Below are 26,433 nucleotides of genomic sequence, written 5' to 3'. Positions count from 1 at the left end.
ACCTTACTTTAGCCGGGGGATTTGGGGAATAGGGATTTGCAGAACATGCCACAATTCTGATGACTGCTCCAGGATGATAGGTTTCCAGAATATGAACAGCTGTAGGATATACCTGTTGCTCAAAAGTAAGTTCCACATAGTCCTGGCTCTGAAAATTAGGTGGTGTCCTCCTGAATGGCAAGGAAGCACTAGGACACTGATCCCACCATGTTCCATAAGTTCGAAACACAGCTGTCTGAGTAAAGTCACCAGAACTCGGGAATACATTTGGCATGCCTGCCAAATTCCACATGGTATAGGACATACTATTCTCACTTCCGTAATGCGAACTGAAATCCACTACTTCTTTGGCATATTGGACCACCTCTGCATTGAGAGGGGAAATCCGATTGTTTGATATTATAGTTCTGTGGCTGTTCATCATTTCTCCTCTTGCAGCTGTCCTGGCTCGGCGTCGAAGGCACATATAATAAAACATAGTCAGAACTGTTAACATGGGAAAGACTGGTGACATCTAGATGTGAATTATGAAGCTTCAAAAGGTCAGGTGTCCTCAGTAAGACGCATGAACTCTGAAGGATGTTCTAAAAAATGAAAGGCTTGGTAAAGTAAAAAATTTAAATAAGAAAAATGCATGGGTAAGGTAACAAATGGCTTTACCCCCAGTGTAATTTCCCAGAATGAAACTGAAAAGATAAGTTTTAAATTGTAAATGTAAATCTCAGGTATAAATAATTTATCTAATGCATCTGTAAGAAACTTAAACATTGTAAATGTATAAAATTTTATACTAAAAGGAACGCAAAACTGATATTGTAAGGCAATGGAAGATGTATGATCCCAAAAGCCTTACTTTATATAAAATTATAACTACCATTCATGAAATAACAAATTCTTGAACTTTTAAAAGTAAAATTATTGAAAATACTTATTTAAATCCAAAACAATCTTAGGGATTGTCATCATTTAAGTTTAACAAATGATTTCCTAATTTTTTTTTATTATTCTCTTCAAAATATGCTAAGTACGGATTTCACATTGTAGGAATATAGTTTTGGGGAGCAGACAGTTAATTCAGACCAACTAAATTAACTGCCTTACACACCACAGATCACCAGACAGTGTTTAATTTATAACTCTAGCATTATTTGTTAGGGCAGCCCCTTGCTGGCTGGCACCTGGTTTGTTGCCAGCTACACTTAGAAATCACTCACCCCAGATAGAATGGTCAGAGGATACGCAAGGGAAATGCAGGAGTTGGCACTCATCCATGTGGCCTGAAATTTGTGCGCTGTTTTCAGGTACAGATGCTGAAATTTGACATTCTTTTACCTGTAAAACAAGAGTTTTGGAAAATTTTTATTTCCAAATCAGGAAATCAAATATACCAAAAACAAATAAGTAGCTACTAGACATAGAACTTTCAAATCAAATATGCTACATTTTTAATTTTGTGGGCAACTCTGAATTACTATTTAAAAAAATTTTACAATAAAATAAAAATACAATAATGGACCCTATTAATACAAAGGTTGCAAGCAGTTTTCCCTCAAATACACTTACACACCTATTTTACTGGGGCTAAAAGTGTTTTTATGAATTTGACCTAAACTGGGCATGGTGGCACACGCCTATAATCTCAGCACTCTGGGAGACTGAGGAAGATTATAAATTCAAGCAGCCTGGGCAATTTAGTGACTCAGTAAAACTGTTTCCAAAAAAGTGTAGAGGAGGGGCTCAGTTTTCAGGCCTTTGGTAAACCCCAATACCACCACCAACAACAACAAAATTTGGTCTAGATGCCAGGCATGGTGACCATGTCTATAATCTAAACATTTGGGAAACAGAGAAAGGAGGATTACAAATTCAAGACTAGCCTGGTTCTTGAACAAGAAGTTTAAGGTCAGCCTAGGCTACACTGCAAGGCTTTGTCTCAAAAGAATTTTTTTGAGGGGGAGAGATCTAGTGTAGTAATAAAAAGTCCCCAAGAGATCTGAGCTCTCCCAGAGGCTACTCTTGCTCCTAGCCAGCTCCCTGCAGATAGCACAAGTCCAGCCCCTGTCCTCACAGAATAGGCAACTTGCTGTCCATACAGTTATTTTGCTACCTGCAAAGTCCTGAGTTTAACTTCTTCTAGGTAAAAGGAGAATATACCAATTTTTCTTTAGTAGAGGAATGTACTAGCCTTCCAAAACTTTAGTACCAAGATTATAAAACATTACTTGCATTAAATGGCTCTCCCACTCAAACCCTCCAATGTCTTTTTCTGCTATACAAGACAGAATTTAAATTCCTTGGTTTGGTGTTTTAAGGTTGTTCTCAGCTGGATAGATCTCTTCCAGAAAACCCAATCAAATTCTAATCACCCTCCATATTTTAAGTCTCAATTGTTCTATTATTTCTTTGCCAACCATCTTATTCCTTATTAGTAAGCCTACTCTCATTACATTTGTATTATACTTATCTCCATCAGCATCTATTTTAGAAGTAGGTTTCTTGAAGAAGGGAACCCAGCCTAAGGTCTTTATTTCTTCAAGCGTTCAGTACATATCTAGGCACAAAATATTTGGCATATTGATAGAAAAGTGATGAGTAAACAAAGGAAAGATTTTATAGAATTTTAAAAAAAATTATACAACAGGATCTTTCTGTCTCTCAATCTCATCTGGGTCCAAACACTAAAATACTTGATGAATCGGTTCTCGGCCTTTTGGCTAAGGTCAAGAGTAAAATACTTGATGAAATAGAACCAGTGAAACAGTAAATAAAGGACTGAGCTTTAAATAAGTGGAGAACCTACAGCATTGAGAAACAAAAAGGAAAGTCAAATGCAGAGGACAGGACCTTAAGCTAACCTGACTCATGAGACTGGTTACTGGCCATAATGGTTCAAGAGGACTTTTTACCACCTCTTCAGGGAAATCACCTCAAGACAATGGTCACATTTGAAAGGACTTTCTTGAAGCCAAAACTCAAAGATTCATGAAATCATGAAATCAGGACTGTGAAAACTTGGGTGCCTGGTCAGGAAGCACAAGCAGGCATGACATCAACTGATGTTGATAGGGCAAGAGTCACCAGGGCGAATCAGAACCCTATTAGGTGCTTGCCTTGCATCAGCTACCTTCACAGTTTAGAATTCCACCCCAATCCAAGTCAAAAAAGGAAAAAGTAGTCATAAACTGGAAAAACTTTAGGATGTGGTAAGCACTGATGTGAAGCCTCTTTGTAAAGATGCTTCCACACAGAACAGACCAAACCCATACTGGAGATGCGTGACAGTAAAAAATTACAGACCGCTATAAAAATGAACTGAGATGAGGGTCAGTCAGTAGACTTGCCCAAGGCAGGAGTGCAAACTCCTGTGAACAAGACTGTTTTTTGGAGAAGGGTAGTCAAGCATTTACTAAAATACAGTCTTGTGTCGCATGACATTTTGGTGAATGTAGATGGAGGTGCTGACTGTATGATCTTTGATATCATTTCTCATTCCATAAGCTCCTACTTTCTTTTAAAAGCTGTTTATCAGAAAGAAAAATAGTTTCATAAAACCAAAGGAAACTTCATGTAAAATAAGACATCATCATTCATGTGAACCCTTAGAAACATTCTTGGCAAAAAGAAAATTGAGACAAATTGTGGAAGTCAAATTTTGGTTGATATACCAAGCCATAAACTTTATAATTGCCTCTTGGCTAGTTTTTACCATTGCAGATTATAGGATAATGTCAAAATCACCAAGATTGTCATATGGGCAATATTATTTTTAAGCAGTGTTAAAGCTAAATAAAATTTGCATTGCAGCAACATATGTAAAAATGAGTTATAAACTGTCAATATATGTGTTCAAGCTTCTTCAGTATAGAAATGTAAAATGGACAATTTTTTCCAACTCTGGATAAAAGTAATCTTTTAATTTCTGTGAAATAAAGTTAATTTTGGTGAAATAGTTAACTTTTATCAAACAGAGATGAAAAAGACAAAAATTTTGAAAGAAGAAAAAAGTGTATGGTACTTAAAAAGTAAATATATTTATTCTTTTTCAATCAGCACTGATCAGTTAATGCCACAGAAGTTAAAACAGGTTTTTGAAAATAAACAAGACATAGAAATAAAAAAGAGAAATGTATAAACCCATAGCTAACACCCTTCATTGATTCTAAACTCCTTTTCAATCTACTAAGATGACACATAAAAGTAGTTTAGGGGTAAAGAAGACCATATGGAGAAGAAAGGATATCTCTCTCTACTTTTCTCTGGGAAATGAAGTGAAAAGGGGAATGCAGCCATTGTCTCAGGATTCATGAGGGTAGCAACAACCAATGCAGAAGTCCAAATTGTCCATGTACTGCCTGGACTTTTGCCAAGGCATAAAGGCAATTTGTGATAACCAATGAATATCCCAATGGGCAATGAACCAAGTGCAAAAGATACAATAATTCTATTTTACGAGGAGAAAGGGATTCAAAGACAAAATGATTTTTTCCCATCTGGGGCAAATACATAAATATTAGTCTGGAACACTCAATTTTCCAAAATGGTGAATATAAACTGTACCTTTGGGGAGACATTGTCTTTTCTAGTTCATTCAAAAAGCTCTTTTAATTTTTAGGTCTCTCAAAACACATATTATTTCCACTTAACAAAAAGTCAGAATTAGAAATAGAATGGTCTTCATTTTATTTATGGCTTAATCCAGTCATTTATGAACAACAATTGTCAGGTAAGAAATTTTCTGGGACACACTGAACTTTTACATAGTACTAGTACAACCAAAGAATACAAAACAACAGCCATTTTAACTTGTATCTTGAGACTTTCATATTCCTTGGGAAACAACTTGCTTTATAACAACATGATTTTATTATAATACAACTTTATTTTGAACTACATTTTCCTATTATAAAATGCTTAACAAACTTATATAATACAATTACAGAGAAAGCAATAACAGTGGAAAAGAGAAATTAAGAGGTATAGACAAGGGAGAACATATGTTTACCACTGAGATTTGAAGTAAGATGGGGAGTCGATGAGGCGGAGAGAAACAGGATGGCAGGAGCTGCAGAGAAGTTAGCCTGTGCTTCAGCAAAGGGAAAAGGGAGGAAGGAAGTGAGCTTTACATGAAATAAACAAAAAGAAGCAATAGAATGATATGGAGCTAGGCTCACAGTGTGAAGAAAGAAAGTGGAAAACAAGTTCAACACTCAAAAAACAATTCTCAACTTAGATGAAAGTGAAAAGAAATGGAAAATGATTAAAAATGACAGGAAATAGGACACAGTCATACATAGACAGCAGGTCAGAACACAATACTTATTTGTGACTATCCTCCAGAGATATGTCCCAGACAATTTTTTTTGGTATTGGTGATTGAACTTGGGAACTTGCGCTTGCGAGGCAGGCAAAATCCCCAGCCCCTGCAGAGATATGTCAATGAAGCAATAGAAAAAAGGATTTAGGCAGCTTTGCAGCACAGTACCAAAATGCAATAGACTATATGAAGTGGAAATAAGGCAAGAAAATGGCTTAAATGTTTGTAATTTTTGAATCCACTGACACTGGTCAAGAGAGCTTATTTGAAGGAAAGAACTTCACTGGTTGAATCTAGAAACCAAAACATAGGAGGAATAAGGGAAAACATCAATTAAGAAAGGAGTGGACTTATATTTGAATTTGGTGCAGCATTCACCAAATTATATTTATATTTGACCCTATATTGAGACCCAGCCCTCTTTCCTGGCCTGTCCCCCTAGGCTCCTAATATCCCTTCCTGTCTCTCTGGCAAACTCTGTCTCCTCCCTAGGTTGTCATCCTCCTCATTCTTCTGAAATGTATAAAGGCACCTTTCAAAAAAGATTGTCTTTTTGATAACATGACATACAAGAAAGTTCCACTTACCTTTGCACCCATCTCATCTCTCCCCTCTCCTTCTCATTTCTGCATACCCGCCACCCTTGCTGTAGACCCACCAGAACCTCCACCATGCCCTCAATGGTACCCATGCTTTTGGTCCTTGGCAACTTTTAAGTCTTCAACTGAGGATGCCAGAAATCCTCCTTGTCCTCCTCTGCTTAGAATTCTCTCATCCATCTTTCAACGTCAATTGCAGACTTTATCCACCACCCACATTTCAATCCCAATACAATGAATTCACAAATCCAGAGAGTGTAACTTAATTATAACTAAACCCTTAGAGCCTAATGTACGCCCATATAAGTTCAATAAATATTTCTTCTTTTATGGAAACTGGCAGAGTGGATGGCATGAGAGAATTATAATTTTTTAAAAGTTTAAAGTAAACACAGAAATAAAGCCAGTGACACTTAAAGATAAGGTATATGTGAAAAAAAGTTTCATATCTTGATAGAGAGAAAGTAAGGGATAATGGATAATAAAAACTGAAACACAATAGGGAAGAATCAAATGTATGAACTTCTTTGAAGCCATCCAAGAAGGAATAGTATACATATTGAAATTTCACTGTTCAAAGAGGATGTAAAAAAGTGGTAACTTCGGGTAGTATAAAAGCAGCCACTGAATACATAAAAGACTTGACTTTGGACACAAAGAAACCCTGATTGAAATTAAAGAAAGATTTATGAAAGAGATGATTGGAGACATAAAAGAAAGCTATTTTCTCAAATACAATGACTTTTTTTTTAACACTCCAAATCTATGTTAAGCCCATAGTTGATTACATAGAACCAGAACTATGAATTGAAAAAAGCGGTTCTTATAAAAGGGGTAACTTAAGAGCCAAGAAAAGAGATAAGACCAAGAAAGGCAAGAACATAAGAAGAGCAAAATGATAGGTTAAAATTGTTATGATACTAGATATGCATTGGAGAAGCAGGCTAAGTGTTAGCAAAAGCATCCCTTTTCCTTCATCGTAATTATTTACATTCCAATTGTGTTATATGCTTAAAACACTGAAAAAATAATAGTACAGTAAGGAGACTACTGTAGAGGTATCTTAAGACTTTATGTGCCTCTCTCTTCCGCGGGTAAAGTCTTCTCTAGTTAAGACATTTTTTTTTTTAAATGTCTTATAGATATACAATGGGTTTTTATTTGGTCTTTTTTTTTTTTTTGGTACTGGGGATCAAACTCGGGTCCTTGAGCTTGCAAGGCAGGCGGTGAAATCACTGAGCTAAATCCCCAAGACATTTTTTTATTAATATTTTTTAATTAAAAAAAAAAAGGCCTGCTATACTTTAGATAAGAGTCACCATGGCTGGGGATTTAGCTCAGTGGTTCTGCTGCCTGCCTCATAAGCGCAAGGTCCTGAGTTTGATCTCCGGTACAAAAAAAAAAAAAAAAAAAAAGATAAGAGTCACCAAAAGTCCCAGGTGTTAAAGGGTTGGTCCTCAACTACTGGGAGGTGGTAGAACCTTTAAGAGGTGGGGCCCAGTGGGAAGAAGTTCAATCACTGCAGGCATAATCTTGAAGGAGATATTGTACCCCAGACCTCTTTCTTTGCTTTCCATCTGCCATGAGCACACAAGCCTCCTCTGCCATCTGCTTCTATGACGATTTACTGTGCTCTAAAAGGGCCAAGTGACCAAGAACTGAGCCTTCTGAAAACATAAGGCAAAATAAGCCCGTTCTCTTTTAAAGTTTATTATTCCAGTAATTTTGTTATAGTGATGGAAAGTTGACTAATACAAGGCCCCAATAAAGAATAAAGCGGTGGTGTTCTTAATGGAAATTATAGGTCAGCATGGAGAATAAAAACTTCTTTCCAGCTTCAAAGCTTCTTGAAACTCTACACAAGGGGAGCAGAAGAAGGCAGGGGAACCAATTAGGATAAAAAACTTAAAGGCAGAGGAAAAATCATGAAAACCACAGGTAAACAATATTCTTTCTCTTCTAGGAATCAAGGTAGCCCTCAAAAATGCAATGAGGCTACAAAAAATGTCTGCAACATGGTAGGCTCTCCAGAATTGATAGGGACTAAAAAGAAAGTGTCAACAAAGCCAGACCAGAAGTGATTTATCACAAAATAAGGGCTAAGATTTAGAATTAATTTAAACTAGGAACTGAAAACCAATTTAAAGTGGCTAGTTCTCCAGAATCTATTCTTTCTCCTCTTTGTTTCCTAGAGCTTAACAGGCATATCTAAACTTTGTAAATGTTCCACATCAATCTTTAGAAGCAGGAAAAATGAAAAAATTAAAAGAATCAGTGACTTAAAAAAAAAAAGCTGGATAAATGGAATGGTGACTTTCTGATACAACTGACCTGGAAACCCTCTTCTTGCCCAAGACACTATTTCATACAGTGACAAGGAAGGACATGTTTCTAATTATACAGGTGTGATAATACAAGAAACCTTCAACAGAAATATCACTATACTACATTACCTATATGTTACCTTTCTCTTCACTGCTTCACGACAGGTGATAATAAACCATATGATTGGGAAGAACTGTGAATTCAGAAGAACTCTAAACGTTTAGGGCACACACACACAACATACATTTACCCAATATTATTGAAAAGTAGAAATCTATGGTCATACTGGTTAGATTTACTGTCATTGCCACAACATGCCTGACAAAGACAAATGAGAGGTTTATTTGGCTCATAGTTTGCAGTTTTAGTCCATGGTCAGCTGGTTCCATTGCTGTGGATCTGAGGTGGGGCAAAACATCACGGCAGAAGGGCATGGGGGAGCAAAGCTGCTCACTTTGTGGACACAGGGAAGAGACTGCAGCAGAAGTACAGCAGCAAAATATATACCTCTGGGAAATCCCCGTGAGCCACCTCCTCCAACTGGGCCCCACCTCTCAGGAGTTCATTCAGCTACACACATTACTGTCACTAATGCACTGGTCAGTGTAACATCCTGTGGCCCCATTACCTCTCCAGGAGTCTCTTAAACCAGTCAGTAGCTGGGCTTGGAGGTACACACCTATAATCCCAGCACCTAGGAGGCAGAGGCAGGGGGAACTGAAAAGTCAAGCCCAGCTTGGACAACTTAGTGATTTAGTGAGACCCAGTCTCAAAATCAAAAATAAAAAAAGGTCTGGGGATATAGCTCAGTGCAGAGGTCCTGGGTTTAATCTCCAATACGGAGAAGAAGAAAAAATTCACTTGTACACTGGTTCAAGAGAAAAAAATATGTCATTTGTAACTATTAAAACCATACTAATTCTATTTAGCCAAATATTAGCTATATATGTTGTAACTGTAATTTTTGTAACTGAAATAGAGAACATTATACCTAATAAAATATAGTGGATTCAGTTATCCTGCCTCACAAAAATCCAAGTGCAGTACAAGTATAAGGTTTGTCCTGGCTAGACATTATAGATAAAAGAGTAACTAAAATGATGTAATATTGTTGAAGCAACTTTGGGGCACAGTTTGCATTTCAAAAAATGCACCCCATTTTAAGTGTACAGTTTGACAAGTTTTGACAAAAACATATAATCTTAAGATTTCTATACAGCAAAAGCTCCCAGAAACATTAAATGAAAAATATACTATAAGAAAATATTAATAAACGGTGTTTCAAGATATCAGTAGTCTACTACAAATCAACAAAAGAGGAACCTTCAGTAGAAAAAAAGCAAAGGATATAATCTTATAACAAAAGAATAAATGCCAATAAACACACATAGTCAATACCATCCATAATACCACCAATAAATAAACATTTTTCATTTATAAAATTGCTAAGCCATATATAATCTCAGATATAATTGTGACATAATTTTTACATGTACATCAGTTTCTACAAGTCTATAAACAAAGGCAGAGATGATTTTTGTTTCATCTTCAATTGTGTTTCTACAACAAACACCCTTGGTAGATAAAAAGGTAGGTTTACTTGCAGCCCACTATGAACAATTCAGGTTCCCTACACTTAGGATTCCTCTCCTGTAATACAACCTACTGCATGTCCCAGAATCGTGTGGCACTTGTAGCAAAAACTTAGGGAAACTGGGACTCCAAGGTTCAGCAGGAGAGGATGACCCTCTGTGGCTACTGTTAACTGCTGTGCTTTGTTTCTGACCCAGGAATCTCATGTCTTCTGCCAGCACCTACAAAACTCTTGGTTTGCAAGGAGGGCATATATAATATCAGACTCTTGACCATTCTTGCCAATGATGTAGCCAAAAAGAGCATTCTTATTATATAAATTGATTCTTACCATCAACTTTTCTGAAAAGGACTATGGCAAATTCTCTGAGAATTTAAAACATAGATATATTTTATCTGTGTGTGTGTGCAAATGTGCTGGAGATTGCACTCAGGGCTTCACACAGGCTAAGCATATGTTCCACTATGCCACATCCTCAGCCCTGTTTGCCTTTAAATGATTTAAAATTTTATTTTGATATAAATTTCTGATTTTAAAAACACTTCCAGTTGGGCTGGGGATTTAGCTCAGTGGTTTCACCGCATGCTGCGCAAGCGCAAGGTCCTGAGTTCGGTCCCTGGTACCAGAAAAAAAAAAAAAAAAAACTTCCAGTAACAAATTCACATTAAGCTCATGAACCAATTCAAATTTCAGTTCATGTACCTTTAAAAACTGCTGTCTTAGAAAAGTTAGAACTCTGAGTTCTCAATAGAAAAATTGTTTAGGGCAGTGGTGGAGAATCTATAGCACGCATCCCACAGCAGGCTGTTTGTTACTGAAAGCTCTAAAAGGTTCACCATCACTGGTTTAGGGCTTGATGATAAATCAAGTCTATTCTTATACACTTACATTTAATATACCAATAATTTTCTGCATTATTATATTAACATATACTTTCAATTATTTAATAAGTTATTGCTTAAATACAAATGGTAAAGACATTCAGGATATTACCAGATTTTATAAATTCAAAAAGACAAATACTATTGATAACAACAGGTATGATTTAGCTTTTGGCCCAGAAATTTAAGTATTTGCACTAAAGAAATAAACAAATCTGCAAATATATACACAATAGTTCTCCTTATTTAAACAGCGTGTTTCCAGACTCTCAGTGGATGCCTAAAATCATCATACTAGGGAAACCTATACAGGCCATGTTTTTTCCTATAAATACATACCTAAGATAAACTAATGATTTAAGAGAAGCACTTGGTGGCTTCTCTTTGGCATATCTGATTTCCAGCATTACTATCCTTGCTTGGCCTATAGGGCCATTAGTAAACAAAGTAAGGATTACTTGAATTCAAGCACTGCAAAACTGACAGTTAATCTGAAAACCGTAAAGGCTAATAAATAGGCAGGTGGCTGATTCAGCATGGACATACGATTCATGAAATAGAGAGAGATGAGCGCAAGGACCCGAGTTCGATCCCTGGTACCAAAAAAAAAAAAAAAAAGAAAGAAAGAAATAGAGACATGAAATTTCATCACATTATTCAGAATAGTGTACAATCTAAAACTTAGGAATTGTTTAGTTCTGGAATTTTCCATTTAATATTTTTTGGCTAAGACTGACTGTAGGTAATTGAAACTGAAAATGAAACTAAAGGTAATGGCAGACATACAAAAATGAACCTGAATTTTGGGGTTGGTATGTGTTTGTTTTGTTTTTGAAGCAGAGGACAGGGTCTTGCTTATGTGGTTTGTACTGGCCTTGAACTCACTATGTAGCCCAGACTGGCAACAAACTCCCAATCATCCTCCTGATTCAGCCTCCTAAGAGCTGGGACTACAGGCATGTGCCACTACATATGGCTGTAATTTTGTTTATAACAGAAATAAATTGGGAATAGCCTATATCTTAACAGAGGACTGGTTAAATTTTGAATTAGTTCCACAATGAAATACCAGAAAACTTTTAAAAAAGATTGGTATAGGCACTGACACAAAAAGATACACATCAATTATTACTAAGTAGAGGCTGCAGAAAATTATACATGGCACACTGCCATTTATGAAACTGCTGTAGATTTACACACACATATTTTTAAATCTAGAAGATGAGAACAAATTATTATATAGCAATGATCTTTGCAAAACAGGGCTACTGATAGGCACACATAACACTTTTCTGCTATTTCTGTACTACTTGATTACTTTCAAAGAAGGATTACATTATTTTATAATCTAAAACAATTTTTAGGTGCCAGAGCAACACATGAAATTTTATTACATTTGAGATATCCAGTTGGGATGGTAAGATACAAATGGACATGAGCTTATCTGAGGAATCTCTTTTATACCTCATAATGGGTGAAACCAGGTACAGAATATCCTTCTTGTAGTTTGTGAAGAGAGACACTAAACATACTAAAACACAATGCACTGTCAAAAGACATGCACATTTTGAATCTGGCTGCTTCTCTATGTACAACTCTGGAGAGTAACTCTATGTAGTGGTGCTGACTGCTGGGTGAGCAACAGAAGGGATTTATTTTAACAATTATTACCAACTCAACTGACCATGGGAAAGACAGAAATAAAAAATTAACTTCAAGAAGAGCCAGGAAACTTTAAGTGGGGTAAGATGTAAAGAAAAGGATTTGACTTGCCCCCAGTAAAACTATTTAGAGATGGCTACAATACACAGGCATTGTTCAAATCATTAGACACTGAAAAATATCATAAAGCTAGAATAATCAGAGCAGCATGGCATCACCACAAGCAGTCAGCAATAACCACTTAGAAAGGGCCCTATGAATATGTAGGAGTTAGTGTTCATGATACATACAGAGTGATCAGAAAATATGGTAAAAAATTCATTACAGTAAAAACACATTACAACTAATCCCCCTCAAAACACTAGACGCTCCTCCTTGCTTTGAACACATTTATCACATCATTCTTGGCAATCAATGTCTTTTACTGTAAAGTTTTAAGAAATTAAGCATTCACCATATTTTCAATCATCCCTACCACACTTATTTGGAGGAAAACACACAACTAGACAAATGACAATGGAGTCACCAGTTAACAACAGTATCAAAAAAGGTAGCACTTTATTTCCTATCTCACACTAAGACATGAATAAGACCACTAAGAGCATTAGAAAAAAGAAACAGATATTTATAAAACAATTCATGTGATGAAAGGCATTCTTAAGACACCAAAGTTAGGTCCGTGAAGTTAAGATGGTAAATATTGACTACACCCAAATTAAAGAGGTGGCAATGAATCTAACATAGTTGAAGGGGTAGTTTCTGTTAGCTCATAGTTTGTGAAAATAAAAGATAAGTTGTTAGTAACATTATTTACTACATCATGGCATCAGGAGAAGAAATAACCCATCTTACATAAATCTCCCTGATCTGACCGCTCTGACTTTCCAGTCAGTAACAGAAGAGAAGGATACGAAAATGCACATTTAGAAAAGCCAAAATGTGGGGCAGCAGTTAAAAAAAAAATTGGTACTCAAAAAGTATGGGAAGAATCCAATTTAATGAATAATTCAAGAGGGCCAACTAAGTGTTACGCACATTGCCACCAGAAAGACAAACACACTGTTCGCTTCCCACACTAATTTAATATCTGATAAAGAACTACAGGGGCATTGAAGTATCTGGAAAATGCCTCTCTTTTCAAAAAACAGGTACAATTTGCAGTACAGGACAATAGAAGCGTGAGCTGAGCTTCAAGGGAAAAGTGTACCCTTACAGGACCCTTAAGAAACCGAGGAATGCTCACAGGAAGCAGAACAGGGAGCCCTCCAGGGCATACATCCAGGCACTGTATCCTGCCAGCCCAAGTACCTCACACGTTTATATCATCGCAACTTTCTAATTATTTGTATATCCTAGTTGGCGAACGCATGTTTTAGCTTTGTGACAATGAGCTTCGGGAACTCAAGGAAAGCCACAATCATGCTCACTGCAAACAAGCTGTCAAGGAGGACAAGTGGACACCATCACCTTCTAGGTTCAGGCAGCCCTGAACCTAGAAACAAGGATGCAGTTCAGCATCTCGTGGCAGTGCTGAAGAAAGAAGGCGTGGGCCTGGGTGGGCAGCAGAAACTATCAGATGTTAAAGGAAATCAGAGCAGCTGACAGAGGAAAGTACACCGCAGGCAGGCAGCCACGCGGAGATGGCACGCACGTCGGGGCGACGTCTCACGCCCGCCAACCGTGCCGCAGGAGCCGCGCAAGGCGCCTAGGCCGAGTCCAAGGTCCCCAGCGAGCCCCAGCAGCCCCGCGCCGCAGGGAGGGGCGAGCCGGGCCTCGGCCCGCGCCCAAGGCCCCAAACACAGCGCACCGCCCCGGCCCCGCCCCAGCGACTGAGGAAGACGGAGCCCCGCAGGAGGAGGAAGTAAAGGAAGGGCCGTACCCTGAAGGGTCCGGGGGAGGCGCGCGCCCGGGGCTTCACCCCCGACCGGCGGCGCGGGCAGGCCTGGGCGCGGGGGCAGCTGCCAGGCGTCCGCGCTGCGGCACCGCGGGTGCCAGGCCGGCCCGGCGCGACCCGGAAGGAAGACGCGGAGGCCGCAGGGAGGGGCCGGGGGGCGGGGCCAGATGCGCGGAGGGCGCGGCTTCCGCGGGAGGAATTTCTCAAGGCCCGAAGGCGGAGCTTCCTTTCGGCTTCCCTGCAGCGTCAGTGGTGCTGTGTAGATGGCCCAGTTACTCCCTAGAGGGAGTTGGTTATGGATCCTCCTCTGGAATTCTTTCTGTTGCTTACCAGGCCAACAATCAGCCCACCATCTGTAATATAGTCCTGCTAGGGTTTCTTCAGTCCAGAGTTAGTAGCTCAGGTGATGCTTGGGTATTGGGCATAGAGCACATCCTCAGAGGAGAAATGGAATGTGTGTTATAAGTGCTCTGAGGCATCAGTCACCAAGTTTGTAAACTTCTGCAGCCTCAGATGCAAATCCTTTTTGCAAGGTCATTTCTGCCCTAACATGCAGAGGCCCATGACCATTACCTGTAATGAAGAAAGATGCTTTCTTGGTCTCACTTTGTCATTTTCATGTATAGTTTGTATGATATTTATCTTGTTCAAGGTTTTCATTAAAATGGAAAACTTTTAATAATACGTTGAAACACACACTATTTGCTCTCTCTTCCTAAAGAAGCAAAGTAATAAGGATATTTATTTATAATCTATATATAGAATTGAGCCAATATAAGATGTGCAATGCAAATTGTATTCCAAAATGGACATTTAAAAAGGAATTAGAGCTTAATCCACACTCTCAGCCTTAGCACAAGTCAGTGCTAAGTGACTTGCTTCCTAAAAATTGAGCATTAGAAAGGAGAGAAAAGTAACTGGGGAACCTGATAACACTACCTCGGTCAGATAAAAGTTAACACCATCCGTGATCAGTTGATACCTTGCACCCAGATATAATGCAATGCGAAGGGCCTTCTGTTTGCTAACGATAAAGTTGGATGACTTGTTGTTATCCTTTATATCTAGCTGTTCCCTTAAAGATCATAGGTGGGACCTTCTGAAGATGATTGGATTATAAATAGGCCATTATAGCTGACTTGCTCTTAGGAGGTGGGAGCTAGTCGAAAGAGGCAGGTCCCTGTGGGCCTGACCCTGAAGATTATAACTCTCTTCCTGGCTCCTGCCTTGATTCTCTCTGCTTCCTGTCCCCAGTGAGGAGAGCAGCTTTTTGTCTGCTGTGTGGTTGTGCTTTGAAGCCAGCAGACTGTGGTCTGAAATGTGACTCAAAGTAAAGCTCTCCTCCCTTAAGTTGCAGGTGTGGGTATTTTGCCCTAGCAACAAGGAACATGACTAAGAAACTTTTATATGAGAACTCTGTACAGACAGCAAATCTAAATCTATTCTAAAATGAAAACTGGATTGAAATAATAGATGTGTAAGTAAATAAGATTGACTCTTGTTACCAATGAGACTTGCCTGCTGGGAGCTCAGATGCTCTTAACTATAGCAGTTTCTTATTCCTGACAATTTCAAAATAAATTTTGATGGAAAATATAAAATATAATATAAAATATATTCAGGAAAGGACAAAATATGAATGTAGTTTAATAAAAAATGAACAGTCATATATTCACTACTTAGATCAAGAACTAATTACTACCATTTAATTATTTTTTAGTTTTAATTTATTTTTGTTTTGTTTGTTTTTGAGACAGGGTCTCACTATGTAATTCAAACTGGTGTTGAGCTCACTATTTTCAGGCTGGCCTCCAACTCAAGTTGATCCTCCTGCCTCAGCCTCCAGAGGGCTGGGATTACAGACATGTACTATCACACCCAGCTCTCTACCATTTTAGAAGCCCTCCACTTATCCCTCTAAAATCTTCCCATTACTCCTCCCTAAAGGGAATCATTACCCTGACTTTTAACACCAGAGATTAATTTTTCTAAATTTTGATCCTTAAATAGATGGAATTAAATACTTTCCACTCTTTTGGATCTATTTTCTTTCTCTTGATACTAGGTTTGTAAAAGTTATTCATGTTGTTAAATGTAGCAGTAATTTCTATAATATAAATATACTGTAATTCATCTGTCTATTCTACTCTTGATAGACATTGAGCTGTTTTTAGTTTTGATTATTATGGTCAATACTGCTGTTAACATTTTCTCCATATCTTTTTGGTGCATATGTTTTTCATACCCTTCTATTCATATTCATCTCCTAAGAGATATAGTTGATGCTGTTATTTGTTTTGTTTTAGGGATTAGTATTTGTTTCGTTTTAGTGTTCAATGTTGTTTTGTTTTTGCTGTCTGTGTGTGTGTGTGTGTGTGTGTGTGTGTGTGTGTGTGTGTGTGGTGCTGGGGACTGAATCCAGGGCCTTCCATGATTTTGTTTAAAATGGCACTTAAAGTACTGCTTGGAAAGTACGTAAGTTCACATTTAAGACAACAAGGGAAAGCTAGGAGAAAACTGTTTCTGTGACTAGCATCATCATTGCTCCATTGACCCCTCCTCCAACCTTCTCATTTCAAAGGCTACCCTCTGGCTGTATTTGGTTTTCTGGGCCAAGTGAGGCCAAAGAAAAGGGTGATGCTTATCTGTTAGTGATGGCCTAATTTAATGGCTGAACTAATGCCTAGTTATTAAATGGAATGTTGTTTGGAGCTGAATAGCATCCCACGCTATAACAGCACTATTACAAATAAAGAAAGTCCCAACAAGGCGTAATTGTGCATAAAGTTACCAGCTCAGCAAGCCGGCTATGATCCATTCTGTTAGCTTCAAAAGTTACAATGTTCTACTCGAGTGGGGAGGCAGCAAAGAAGGAGCAGGTTCAAAACTCTTCTTTGTGCCTAACTGTTGAAACACTATCATACTCTCTACTATTTTCAAGTGATTTTTATTTGTCTTATGATGAAATGTCTAAGCTTTCAATACCACAAGAATGCAAAACAATAAAATACTAGATAAAAGAGGTAGAGATATCCTTGAGAACAGTGCAGAGAGAGTTGAAAATGTATTGATTTTCTATCTTTATTTCCCAAGTTCTTCTTTCTAGTTGAGAATGCTCAGAAAATGCAACTCCATACATTTTCAACATAACTCAGCCAAACAATCTGTCCCTCTGTGAAATCTTAAATTGACTCATTTGTTGGGAAGGAGAGTTCAGTCAGTAATACTAGTTCAAGATTTTTAATATTTCATTCGCCAAAGGGCATAGATAATAGGTGGTAGGAGTAATCTTCTAGTTTACTTTTTTAACTTCTTGTAGAGCATGAAAGTTTTCACCATATCAATCTAAAAATTGTCACAGCCATTAATAAGAAAACCAGAATTTTTTTTTTAATTTTTTTTTTAATTTTTTTTAAATTTTTTTTCATTTTTATTTTTATTAGTACATGCTTACAGTACATAATAATTATATTAATCATGGGGAGTTGGTATATGTGCATAACACATCTCCCCCCCCCCACCCCCAGTACCAGGGATTGAACTCAGGACCTTGTGCTTGCAAGGCAGGCACAGCACCACTAAGCTAAATCCCTGGCCCAACACATCTTAATTGTTTTGGATTCCAAAGCCCCTTTTTATGGATGAGGAAAATGAGGCTCAGAGAAATTAAAGAGATTCTCCAAATCATGGTGTCAGAGCTGTCAGGGAAATCTATTCAACTTTAAATTCACACATTCTTTTTAAAGTACCACGTTACTTTATGATTCAATAAGAATGTAATTAATCATGCTCTTAGATTACCTTAACCTTGAAGCAGCTGAATACAGATGGAAAAACTGAACTTGGAAGTAGGAAAACCTGTCTCTCCAGCCCTGCCATGTAAGTAAATCTGTGATCTTAGATAAGTTACAGCTTAGCTGAGCTTGTTCACTCTTCTGTGAACTGTATCTAACTCAGGCGCTGGAAAGATTTAAGAGAGATCATATATGTGAAAGCACTTTCTGAATGATAAAATAGTATGAAAATGTATGAATATTATTAATATTTATTAAAACATTTTGAACATCGGTAATTGAGGCTTTCAAGTCCAAAGTGTCTGAGTAGAACCTTCAAATTCATTCTATCCTAACCCTTTTACTTGTCACTAGAGGAGACAAAAGCCTAAAAAGACTGGGAGATCTATCCAAAGATTTATGGCAAGTTGCTTGCAAGGTGAAGACTTGAATTCTGGCCTTCTAACTTGCAGCTTTCAGTGAAAAATTTCTAACGTCTTTAATAAACGAATACTGATTAAAGTCAACTAGACAGTTTAAACTAATCTGATAAAAATTTACATTGAATTTTCACAGGCCTACAAAGAATATGTATCTGTTTTGTTTGTAAAGTTTTAATTTGTACTGTTTCTTTTAATGTAACTTGGATCATATCCTTAAAACTTAGCATTAATAAAGATTGTTAGTGGTTGGGATTATTGTGGGAGAAATGTCATGTAGAGACAGAGGACAGACTAGATCTCTTTCTGATGTAACTTCTCTCCTGTGGTCTTGGGATGGGTAGAAGCCACTGCCACAAAAATGAAGCTCATGGCCAGGAACTAAGGAAAGCCCTGTTAAAAGGAAAAAAAAAAAAAAAAAAAAATATATATATATATATATATATATATATATCTTCTTTAAAATTATAACATATATATTCCTTCCTACTTTTTCCTTTCTTTAAGTGGAAATACCTTTGAAAGAGGTCCCATGTATATGCATTAGGCAAGTCATTAGGGTCTGTTCACAGAGTGACATGGGAATCAGAAAGAAAAACAAAATATTTTCTGTCCATACAGGTAGAATGAAAGTGGTAAGTGATGATACAAGAGTTTCAATAGGAATGTTCCATATAGTTCAAGATCTTCAACCTTTCACAACTATTTTGTCCTCTGTGGAAAATTTGAGGGAACTGGATTCGCCCATTTTCCTGTACCTTTCCATAACTCTTAACATGACCTCTCCATATTAACATGACCTGTGAATGTACAGCAAAAAAAAAAAAATAAGGAGATAATTTTCTGTTTCTTTTTTGAAACATGAAGAGATATGTCTTGTTTTTTTCCTGAGCTATAAGTAATTCTTAGAGCTTGGATCCAAAATATCCTCCCTCCAAAAGGCTTATGGGTTCAGAGGTGGGCTTTTAGAAGATGATTAGATCATGGGTTGCTAACTTCATCAGTGAAGTTTGTAGCTGAATTTATTGTTGGGAGTTTGGGCCTGTCAGAACAAGTAGTTCACCAAGGGCATACATTTAAAGGCCCTCCCCCTCTCCCTCTCCCTCTCCCCCTCTTGTCTTTCCAACATGCTCTGCTTCCTGGCCTCCAAAAACTGAGCAGCTTTCCTTCACTTCACTCTTTTGCCATGATGACTATGTCTTTAGACAGCAAACCATGGCCTGAAACCTCATGATCCAAAAGAAAGCACTCCTCCATTAAGTGGCAGGTGTCAAGTATTTTGTCCCAGCAATGGAAAGCTGACCAGTACACCATATACTTAAAACAAGTAATATAACTTATGATAAATATAAATGGGTCAAGAATAATGTATTAAATATAATTTAAAATGAAACCTTTATAACAATTGATAAATCTTTATTATAAAGTTTCCCCCAAAAGTACCATTTGAGGATGCATTTTCTTCATCCAATAATTCTGTATCTCCTGAATAGTTTGTGAAATGACAAAGATAATCTGACTATAAACTCCCAGGAAGAGTATTTTTAAATATCATCCTTTGTGACACCATGATTATTTGGAGTTTCTTAGATTCTTCAATGCCTGTTTGAAAAAAAAAATCTCGTATTTCAAAGTCATTTAAAAATAAAGAAAATGAATTTTAAAATAGGATTTCCTATTTTTTTTCTTTCTGGTTGTAAATTGGTAGGGAGTTTACAGAATTGGTTTGGTTTTTTTTTGGTACTGGGCATCAAACTCGGGTCCATGCACTTGTGGGCCAGGAAGCAGAACCACTGAGCTAAATCCTCAGCCCAGAAGTTTACAGAATTTTAAAGAGAAATTGACTTTGCTTCTTTAATGGGTTTATCAAAATGTTACCAATTTAACATTGTTAAACGTTATTCTCTTATCATTTCAGCCTTTAATGGTCATAGATTTGATTGCTTTCAAGTAGGAATTCTTTTTCTCCAAATCAAATAACTCACAGCCAGTTACTAAGACAAGAAAAGGGTAAGAAGCCAGGATAGGATGTGGGCAGCATTCCCACTTCTGCCTGCCTCTTGGCCTCCTGCCCAGAGAATGTCCACAGCTGCCAGGACAACACAGGCGACTTGGAGATGGGCCAGACAAGATTTAACAGTGGTCAGCTGAGATCGATCCATTATGGAACCAAGCATTTTATTTACTATTTACTAAGTAGATTTCTATTTATATACTTTTAGACCATTTTATAGGATGAGAGATCTTGAGCTAATTTCGTATATGTATGTCCTGTTTCCCTAATAATGCATATTTTTCCATAGCCTTTAATGGTGTTAAAAGGCAGCCTTAATGCAATCATTCTAAAATACCTCTTTAGGGAAAAAAACACAAGTATTTAAATTCAGAATAGATTTTTAAACTACTTTCTTTGAAGGTCATATTTTGATAATGAGAGGGGCCATTTTTGATAATCATAGTATCAATAGTTTATTCTTCCACTATTGAGATTTTGTGTTCACTTAGAGTCCAAGCTCACATACAAATTATTTTGTAGTATATTCTGTTGCAATTTTGTCTGTGTCTCCAACTATGGAGACTCAAACAAGACACACTTACAGATTCATGTTAAACGTTTGTGTTGACTCCTTTAGATAGTTTTAGATTTCCTTGGGAATGGGAAGAGATAATCCACATTCTATTTTCATTTTACTCTGAAGGCACGTATAAGATAAAAACCAATGGGGTGATGCTACGGCCCATCATGCCATGCAATTGAACAGTCTAGCTGCCAATATTAACAGAATTTGGGGGTTAGAATTTTGGCAGGTGCCATGAATACATGCATTTCACAGTGTAGCTTTCTATATGTTAAAGTTCTAAGGAATATCACACCTCCCCCTACTGTTCCATTCACCAAATGTGAATGTAGCACAATGCCTCAGATGAGGGCATAAGAAAAACATCGGATTTATTATTCACAGCAACAACTCCAAATCCAGACAGCTCCAAAGTAAATCTGAGCAAGAACTTGGTGTGACTTTGTGACCAAAGACTTAATATTCTCATACCATTAGTGGATCCTAGCACTTAATCAAACCTGTGATATTGACTAACTACCAGTAATTGCTGATTTATGGGCAAAGTTTTCTCAGCCTTGTTTTCTTCAGGACTCTAATATAACTTCATGTTTTGGAAACATGTTGAATCAGTCAGGTCACGTTCTCTATAAGCTTTGCTGTTTACATATCTAAATAGAGGGCATTTTGTTCTCTTACCTGTAGCTATTGATATGACCTTGAAGTACAGTACTTTATTTGCCTTTCATTATCTGCTTTTTAATTTTAATGTAATACAAGTAGATATTAATAAAGAAAATATAAAAAACTCTATGAAAAAATAATTTTTCATAACAAAAATAATTAGAGAATAACAATGGTAAATAACACTGTGTATCATGATCTTAAAAGAATATATTTTCATTTTTTAATCTGTCTCTCAATTCATTGCCTGATAATACTATACCTTTTTTGCATAAAACATTTTAATTATTAACAGAGTATCTCAAACTTGGTATAATGTTGAGCAATTTCTTCCTGTTTCACAATATGTATTATGATTTTTGGTCCTTATTTACCCTTTCAATTTCTCACACCAGAGAGACATATTTTAAAAACATATTTCCATCCATTCATAGCTAAAACTAACTAAAATATAGAAAACTAACTAAAATATGGCACTTGGGAAATAAATTTTATTGTTCTATAGTTTTCAAAAGCTCTTTAAGTAGATGATTTAGTCAGCTTTTCCTTTGCTTTTAGGACTAGGGTGGGGCAGAAATATCATGAAGGAAGGGAATGGTGAAGGAAAATTCCTCACCTCTTGTCAGCATGGAAGCAAAGAGAATGAGAGACAGCCAGCAGCCAGGGGCAACATATCCCTTTCAAAGGCACTCCTCTAGTGACCAGCTTCATTCCACTAGACCCCACCTACTAGAATTTCCACTACCTTCCAGCAGCAACCAGATTTCAACATATGACCTTTGGGGGACATTTAAGATCCAAACATTACAAAAGGGTAATTTAACACTATAAGTAGAAAGATTCCTAAAGAGCATCTAGTCTAGTCCAGGATGACCAATGGGTTTCATTTCCATTGTCGGGGTGACGAAATGTGGGCAGATGCGCCTTTTATCTTCCAATCCAGATCTAATACCAATTTTAACTTCTACTCCATATTTTCCTTTCTTTCCTTTTTATTTTCATTACCTGGCAACTTCTACCTCAAAACAACCAGACATCAAAATTATTTCTGAGGAAAAATTAGGGTCATGCCAACATCCTAGGACAATTCTTTTTATCTCACTAAACCTTCAAATTTGTGCTATACCTTGTTCCATTATTAACCACCACCTGGAGCTTCCCAACAATCACCAGGTCACCTTTGCTCTCCAAAATTTCCAGAGGGTTCTATATTATCATTGGGTGGTTTGTGCCTGATTTCATGGTCATGAATGATCATATTACAGCAACCCTTGAACCATTCTATAGGATTTTATGAACAGGCCACCACTCACACTTGTAGGACACATAGATGTATTTCAGGTTTCCATCTATATCCTTTTCTAAAATATGGACCCCCAAACTCTCACACATGGTCTCCTCTTTCACTTTTCACCCTTTTCTCATTCATAATTCAGCATGGCAGGGGGTTGGTGATAGCACCTTTGGGATCTTATGATAATATAAGAATAAAATTTGTCTGTATATTTTGGGACTGTGGAGAGTGCTAATTGCAGCCAAGACTTCTACAGTTAATTTACATCTGTCCCTGACAGTGTGACCTTGTCTGAGTTACTTCACCCTTTTGATATTTTGTCAAGTATGGATAATGGCATCTGCTCTTAAATGTGGTTAATCAAAGAATATATGCAAAAGACCTGTGCTCTCTCCATGGGAGTAGTTCTAGTCTATATAAATACAGGAATTATTAAGATACTGATATTTTCAGACTGAGTTAAGTGTGATTGAATTTTGCACCATTAAATGTGCATGTTCAGTGATTCTGTCACTGGTGGGATGATTCTTGGTGTGTTAATGAAGACCTATGTATAGTTTTCTTGATTAACTCATATCTCAGGACTTCTTCAAGTACCAAATAAGATTCAGTTTTTGAGACATTATATCGAATGTCTCAATTATTCATTTTAGGAATTAGTGTAAAATTAGCACAGACCCCCTCTTCATATGGAAATAAGTGGCTATGTTAATTGGAATGCTGTAGCTGGAAAAAAATCTTGCATAATGAAAAGATTGATATTAATATCTTTGAATGAAAGATTGTGTATCATATTATTAGCAAGATATAATTCATTCATGCATACTTGTTCTAAACAATTATTTTCTGTAGTTTATCTCACTCTCAAAGTAGAAGCTTTTTAATATATTTAGCAAATATTTTGAAATAACAAGGTACTAATATACTTTTAAACCTAAAGTAAAAGCTACATTAAAGTGTTAGATATTTTTGCTCTTTCTTATATTTTTCTCTCCCTTTTGGTGTTCAGATTTTCATATTCAGCCATTATAAGGGCTTATTAACTCTTTTTTTTTTTTTTTTTTGGACCGGGGATCGAACTTGGGACCTTGCTCTTGCAAGGCAGGCACCGGAACCACTGAGCTAAATCCCCAGCCCAAGGCTTATTAACTCTTATCAGAACTCAATAGTTAGTATAAACTTCTACCAACTATCTAGATCAAACACTAGCAGAGCGTGAATTTGGACAAGATTGCCCCTAGGCCTAGCTAGTTAAAAGAGTTGGTATGTGTCAGGTGAAAGGGCTGAAGACCAAGACCAGACCAGGCCACAACAAGCCTTTATTAGGGGAATAGATCTGCCAGGCTGTCTCTGAACAAAGGAGAGACAAAAGCAACATGGCCCGGGCAGGAAGAGTCTTTTATAGAGACAGGGGTGGGGTTTGTAGGGGCTGAGGCGGGGTTGAGTGAGGTAGTGATCAGGGAGTGGAGGAGCCGGTGACCTTACTAGGTGGTAGGAGGTGAGCGAGTATTAGGTTACTCTCTAGGTGGGACCAGGGGCATGCTGGGAAGAAGGGTTTGTTCTTTGGTGGGAGCAACTGTCTTGGCATGATGTCACACAGGGGAGGGGGCAAGGCACCACAGGAAGAGGGCAGCTACTATACATAATAGCTGCTGAGGTAGTGGAAGACCTATCAGTATGTTGAACTAGTCAAAAAGACAGGTAAAATTTTTTGGGATTTCCAGACAAGGCAACAATATGAACAAAAAATATCCAGGGGGGAAAAAGGATAGGAAATATTTTAGGATTAGTGATGAGAAGGGATTATTGATAAACCAAAGTATCTCAACCCTTTACAACCCACAGTAGTTTGTGGCAATTTTATCTCCCTTTCATTAATGCTGTGAAAATACTATTTTTGAATACAGATTGACACATGAAGGAATTCTAAAGCAGAAAGTGATTTTAAGGAGCACTTATACAGTAATTTAGTTCTTCACTTTGCCCAAGATAATTGAGGAATGTATTCTCTAACACTGTAAGCATTCACCAAGGGCCCAAAAGGAATTATCTGGTAATACTGCATTGGCAACAATCTGATAACCCCCTTGTACAGGGAAAATGGCTGGGAAGGCCCAAGAGGCCACTAGGGTGAGACCGCAAGTCTAGGCACAAGGTGTCACTTCATACTTCACTTGAAACCCAAGTGAGAAAGAATTTCAGATAATAACATTGAGCAAATAACTTTAAAATGAAGGGACTTCTCAACCACTTCTAACTCAAACTTCTGGGAGGAGGTGCCTAAACATAAGATCTATGCGTTCATTTTCCCACAGACTTACTCTCTTTACTATAGCTGTATAGCAGTCATTCCAAAGTCTAGTGGAGATAAACAATTTATTATGTTCAAAAACTATGGATTAGGATTTAGGACAGAGCATAGAGCATAATGGGGTTGCCTTGCCTCTGCCCTGTACTATCTGCATCCTCAGTCCGAAGTCTTGAAATCTGATGCCTAGACTTATCTGAAGGCCCATTCACCCCTGTGTCTAGAAGTTGGAAAAGCTGTCAGTGGAGGGCCTCAGTTCTTCCCTACTTGGGCTTCCCCATGTGGCCTGATGCAAAAAGAAGAAATCTAGTTTGACTTCATTACAATGTAGTGGTAGAAGTCAAAGGACAAACCCTAAGGGAGAAAGCCAAGTCTAGGCTACATCTTTTCTGTCATCTAGCTTTGCAAGTCATAAATTGTTACTTCTGTCATTTTCTTCCCATAAAATTGTTAGAAATCCCAGATTTGAAGTGAAAAAACACACCTCACCAAGAGTAGCAAGCTTCTGAAGAGTATGTGAAACCAGACATATTGCCATAGCCACCTTTGGAAAATACAACCTGCCACAAGATCCTAGAGAACATGCCAAATAAATACTATATGGCTCGTTTCTTCCCTCTTCTTCCTTTTCCTTTGCGGCTCTTGTTTCTTAAATAAAGAGGGAAGCAGAGAATTTAGCAAGAAGCCTAGCCTTTGCTTAGGGAAATTGTTAATAAAGTTTATTATGGCTTTTCAAAATTCAAACTCAAACAACATTAATATTCCTGGAGCACAGAAAGGATAAGTGACAAATGTCTTTGGAGAGGTGGTTTGTGATAAATCACTGAGGGCTTTAAATGCCATGCTGAGAATTTAAGTCTGTGCTGGCCTCAGGACTTTGTTCTGCAGTGGTGGAGAAATGACTGCATGTCTTTGATCAGTGAATGACATAATCATTTAGGAAATGCCTCATTCTGAAAGCTCTAGGCAAGATGAATCAAATTGGCAAGTTTAGAGACTAAGGAAACAGAAAAGCTCCTCTTAACTGACCTCCTTTTAACTGAGTTTCCTTATTAAACCCTGTTCTCGTGTTGTCTAAAATCCACAGAACAGTGATTGGACACTTTG

General features: G+C 37.4%; 1 protein-coding gene across 5 annotated transcripts in view; it reads right to left on the bottom strand.

The window, feature by feature from the left end:
• Positions 1 to 26,433, bottom strand: part of Fbxl4 (F-box and leucine rich repeat protein 4) — a 357,862-nt gene that overhangs the window by 58,413 nt on the left and 273,016 nt on the right. Inside the window, exons 1-3 of one of the 5 annotated variants that reach the window (XM_013078770.3) lie at positions 14,255 to 14,399; positions 1,215 to 1,332; positions 3 to 599 (exon numbers count right to left, since the gene is read on the bottom strand). In XM_013078770.3, coding sequence (XP_012934224.2) covers positions 3 to 514 — 512 coding nt within the window. In that variant the 5' untranslated portion in view covers positions 515 to 599; positions 1,215 to 1,332; positions 14,255 to 14,399. Of the gene's footprint in view, positions 1 to 2; positions 600 to 1,214; positions 1,333 to 14,254; positions 14,400 to 26,433 lie in introns of those variants that run through there. The other 4 variants (XM_004862494.3, XM_013078771.3, XM_087187955.1 and 1 more) reach the window with 4 other exon arrangements.

The sequence above is a fragment of the Heterocephalus glaber genome, unplaced genomic scaffold (genome assembly GCF_053883595.1).
Source record: "Heterocephalus glaber isolate CG9 unplaced genomic scaffold, H.glaber_assembly_v1.0 deba00001523, whole genome shotgun sequence".
Taxonomy (NCBI): domain Eukaryota; kingdom Metazoa; phylum Chordata; class Mammalia; order Rodentia; family Bathyergidae; genus Heterocephalus; species Heterocephalus glaber.
The sequence above is the reverse complement of the archived record's forward strand: the minus strand, read 5'-3'. Positions and strand labels throughout refer to the sequence as shown.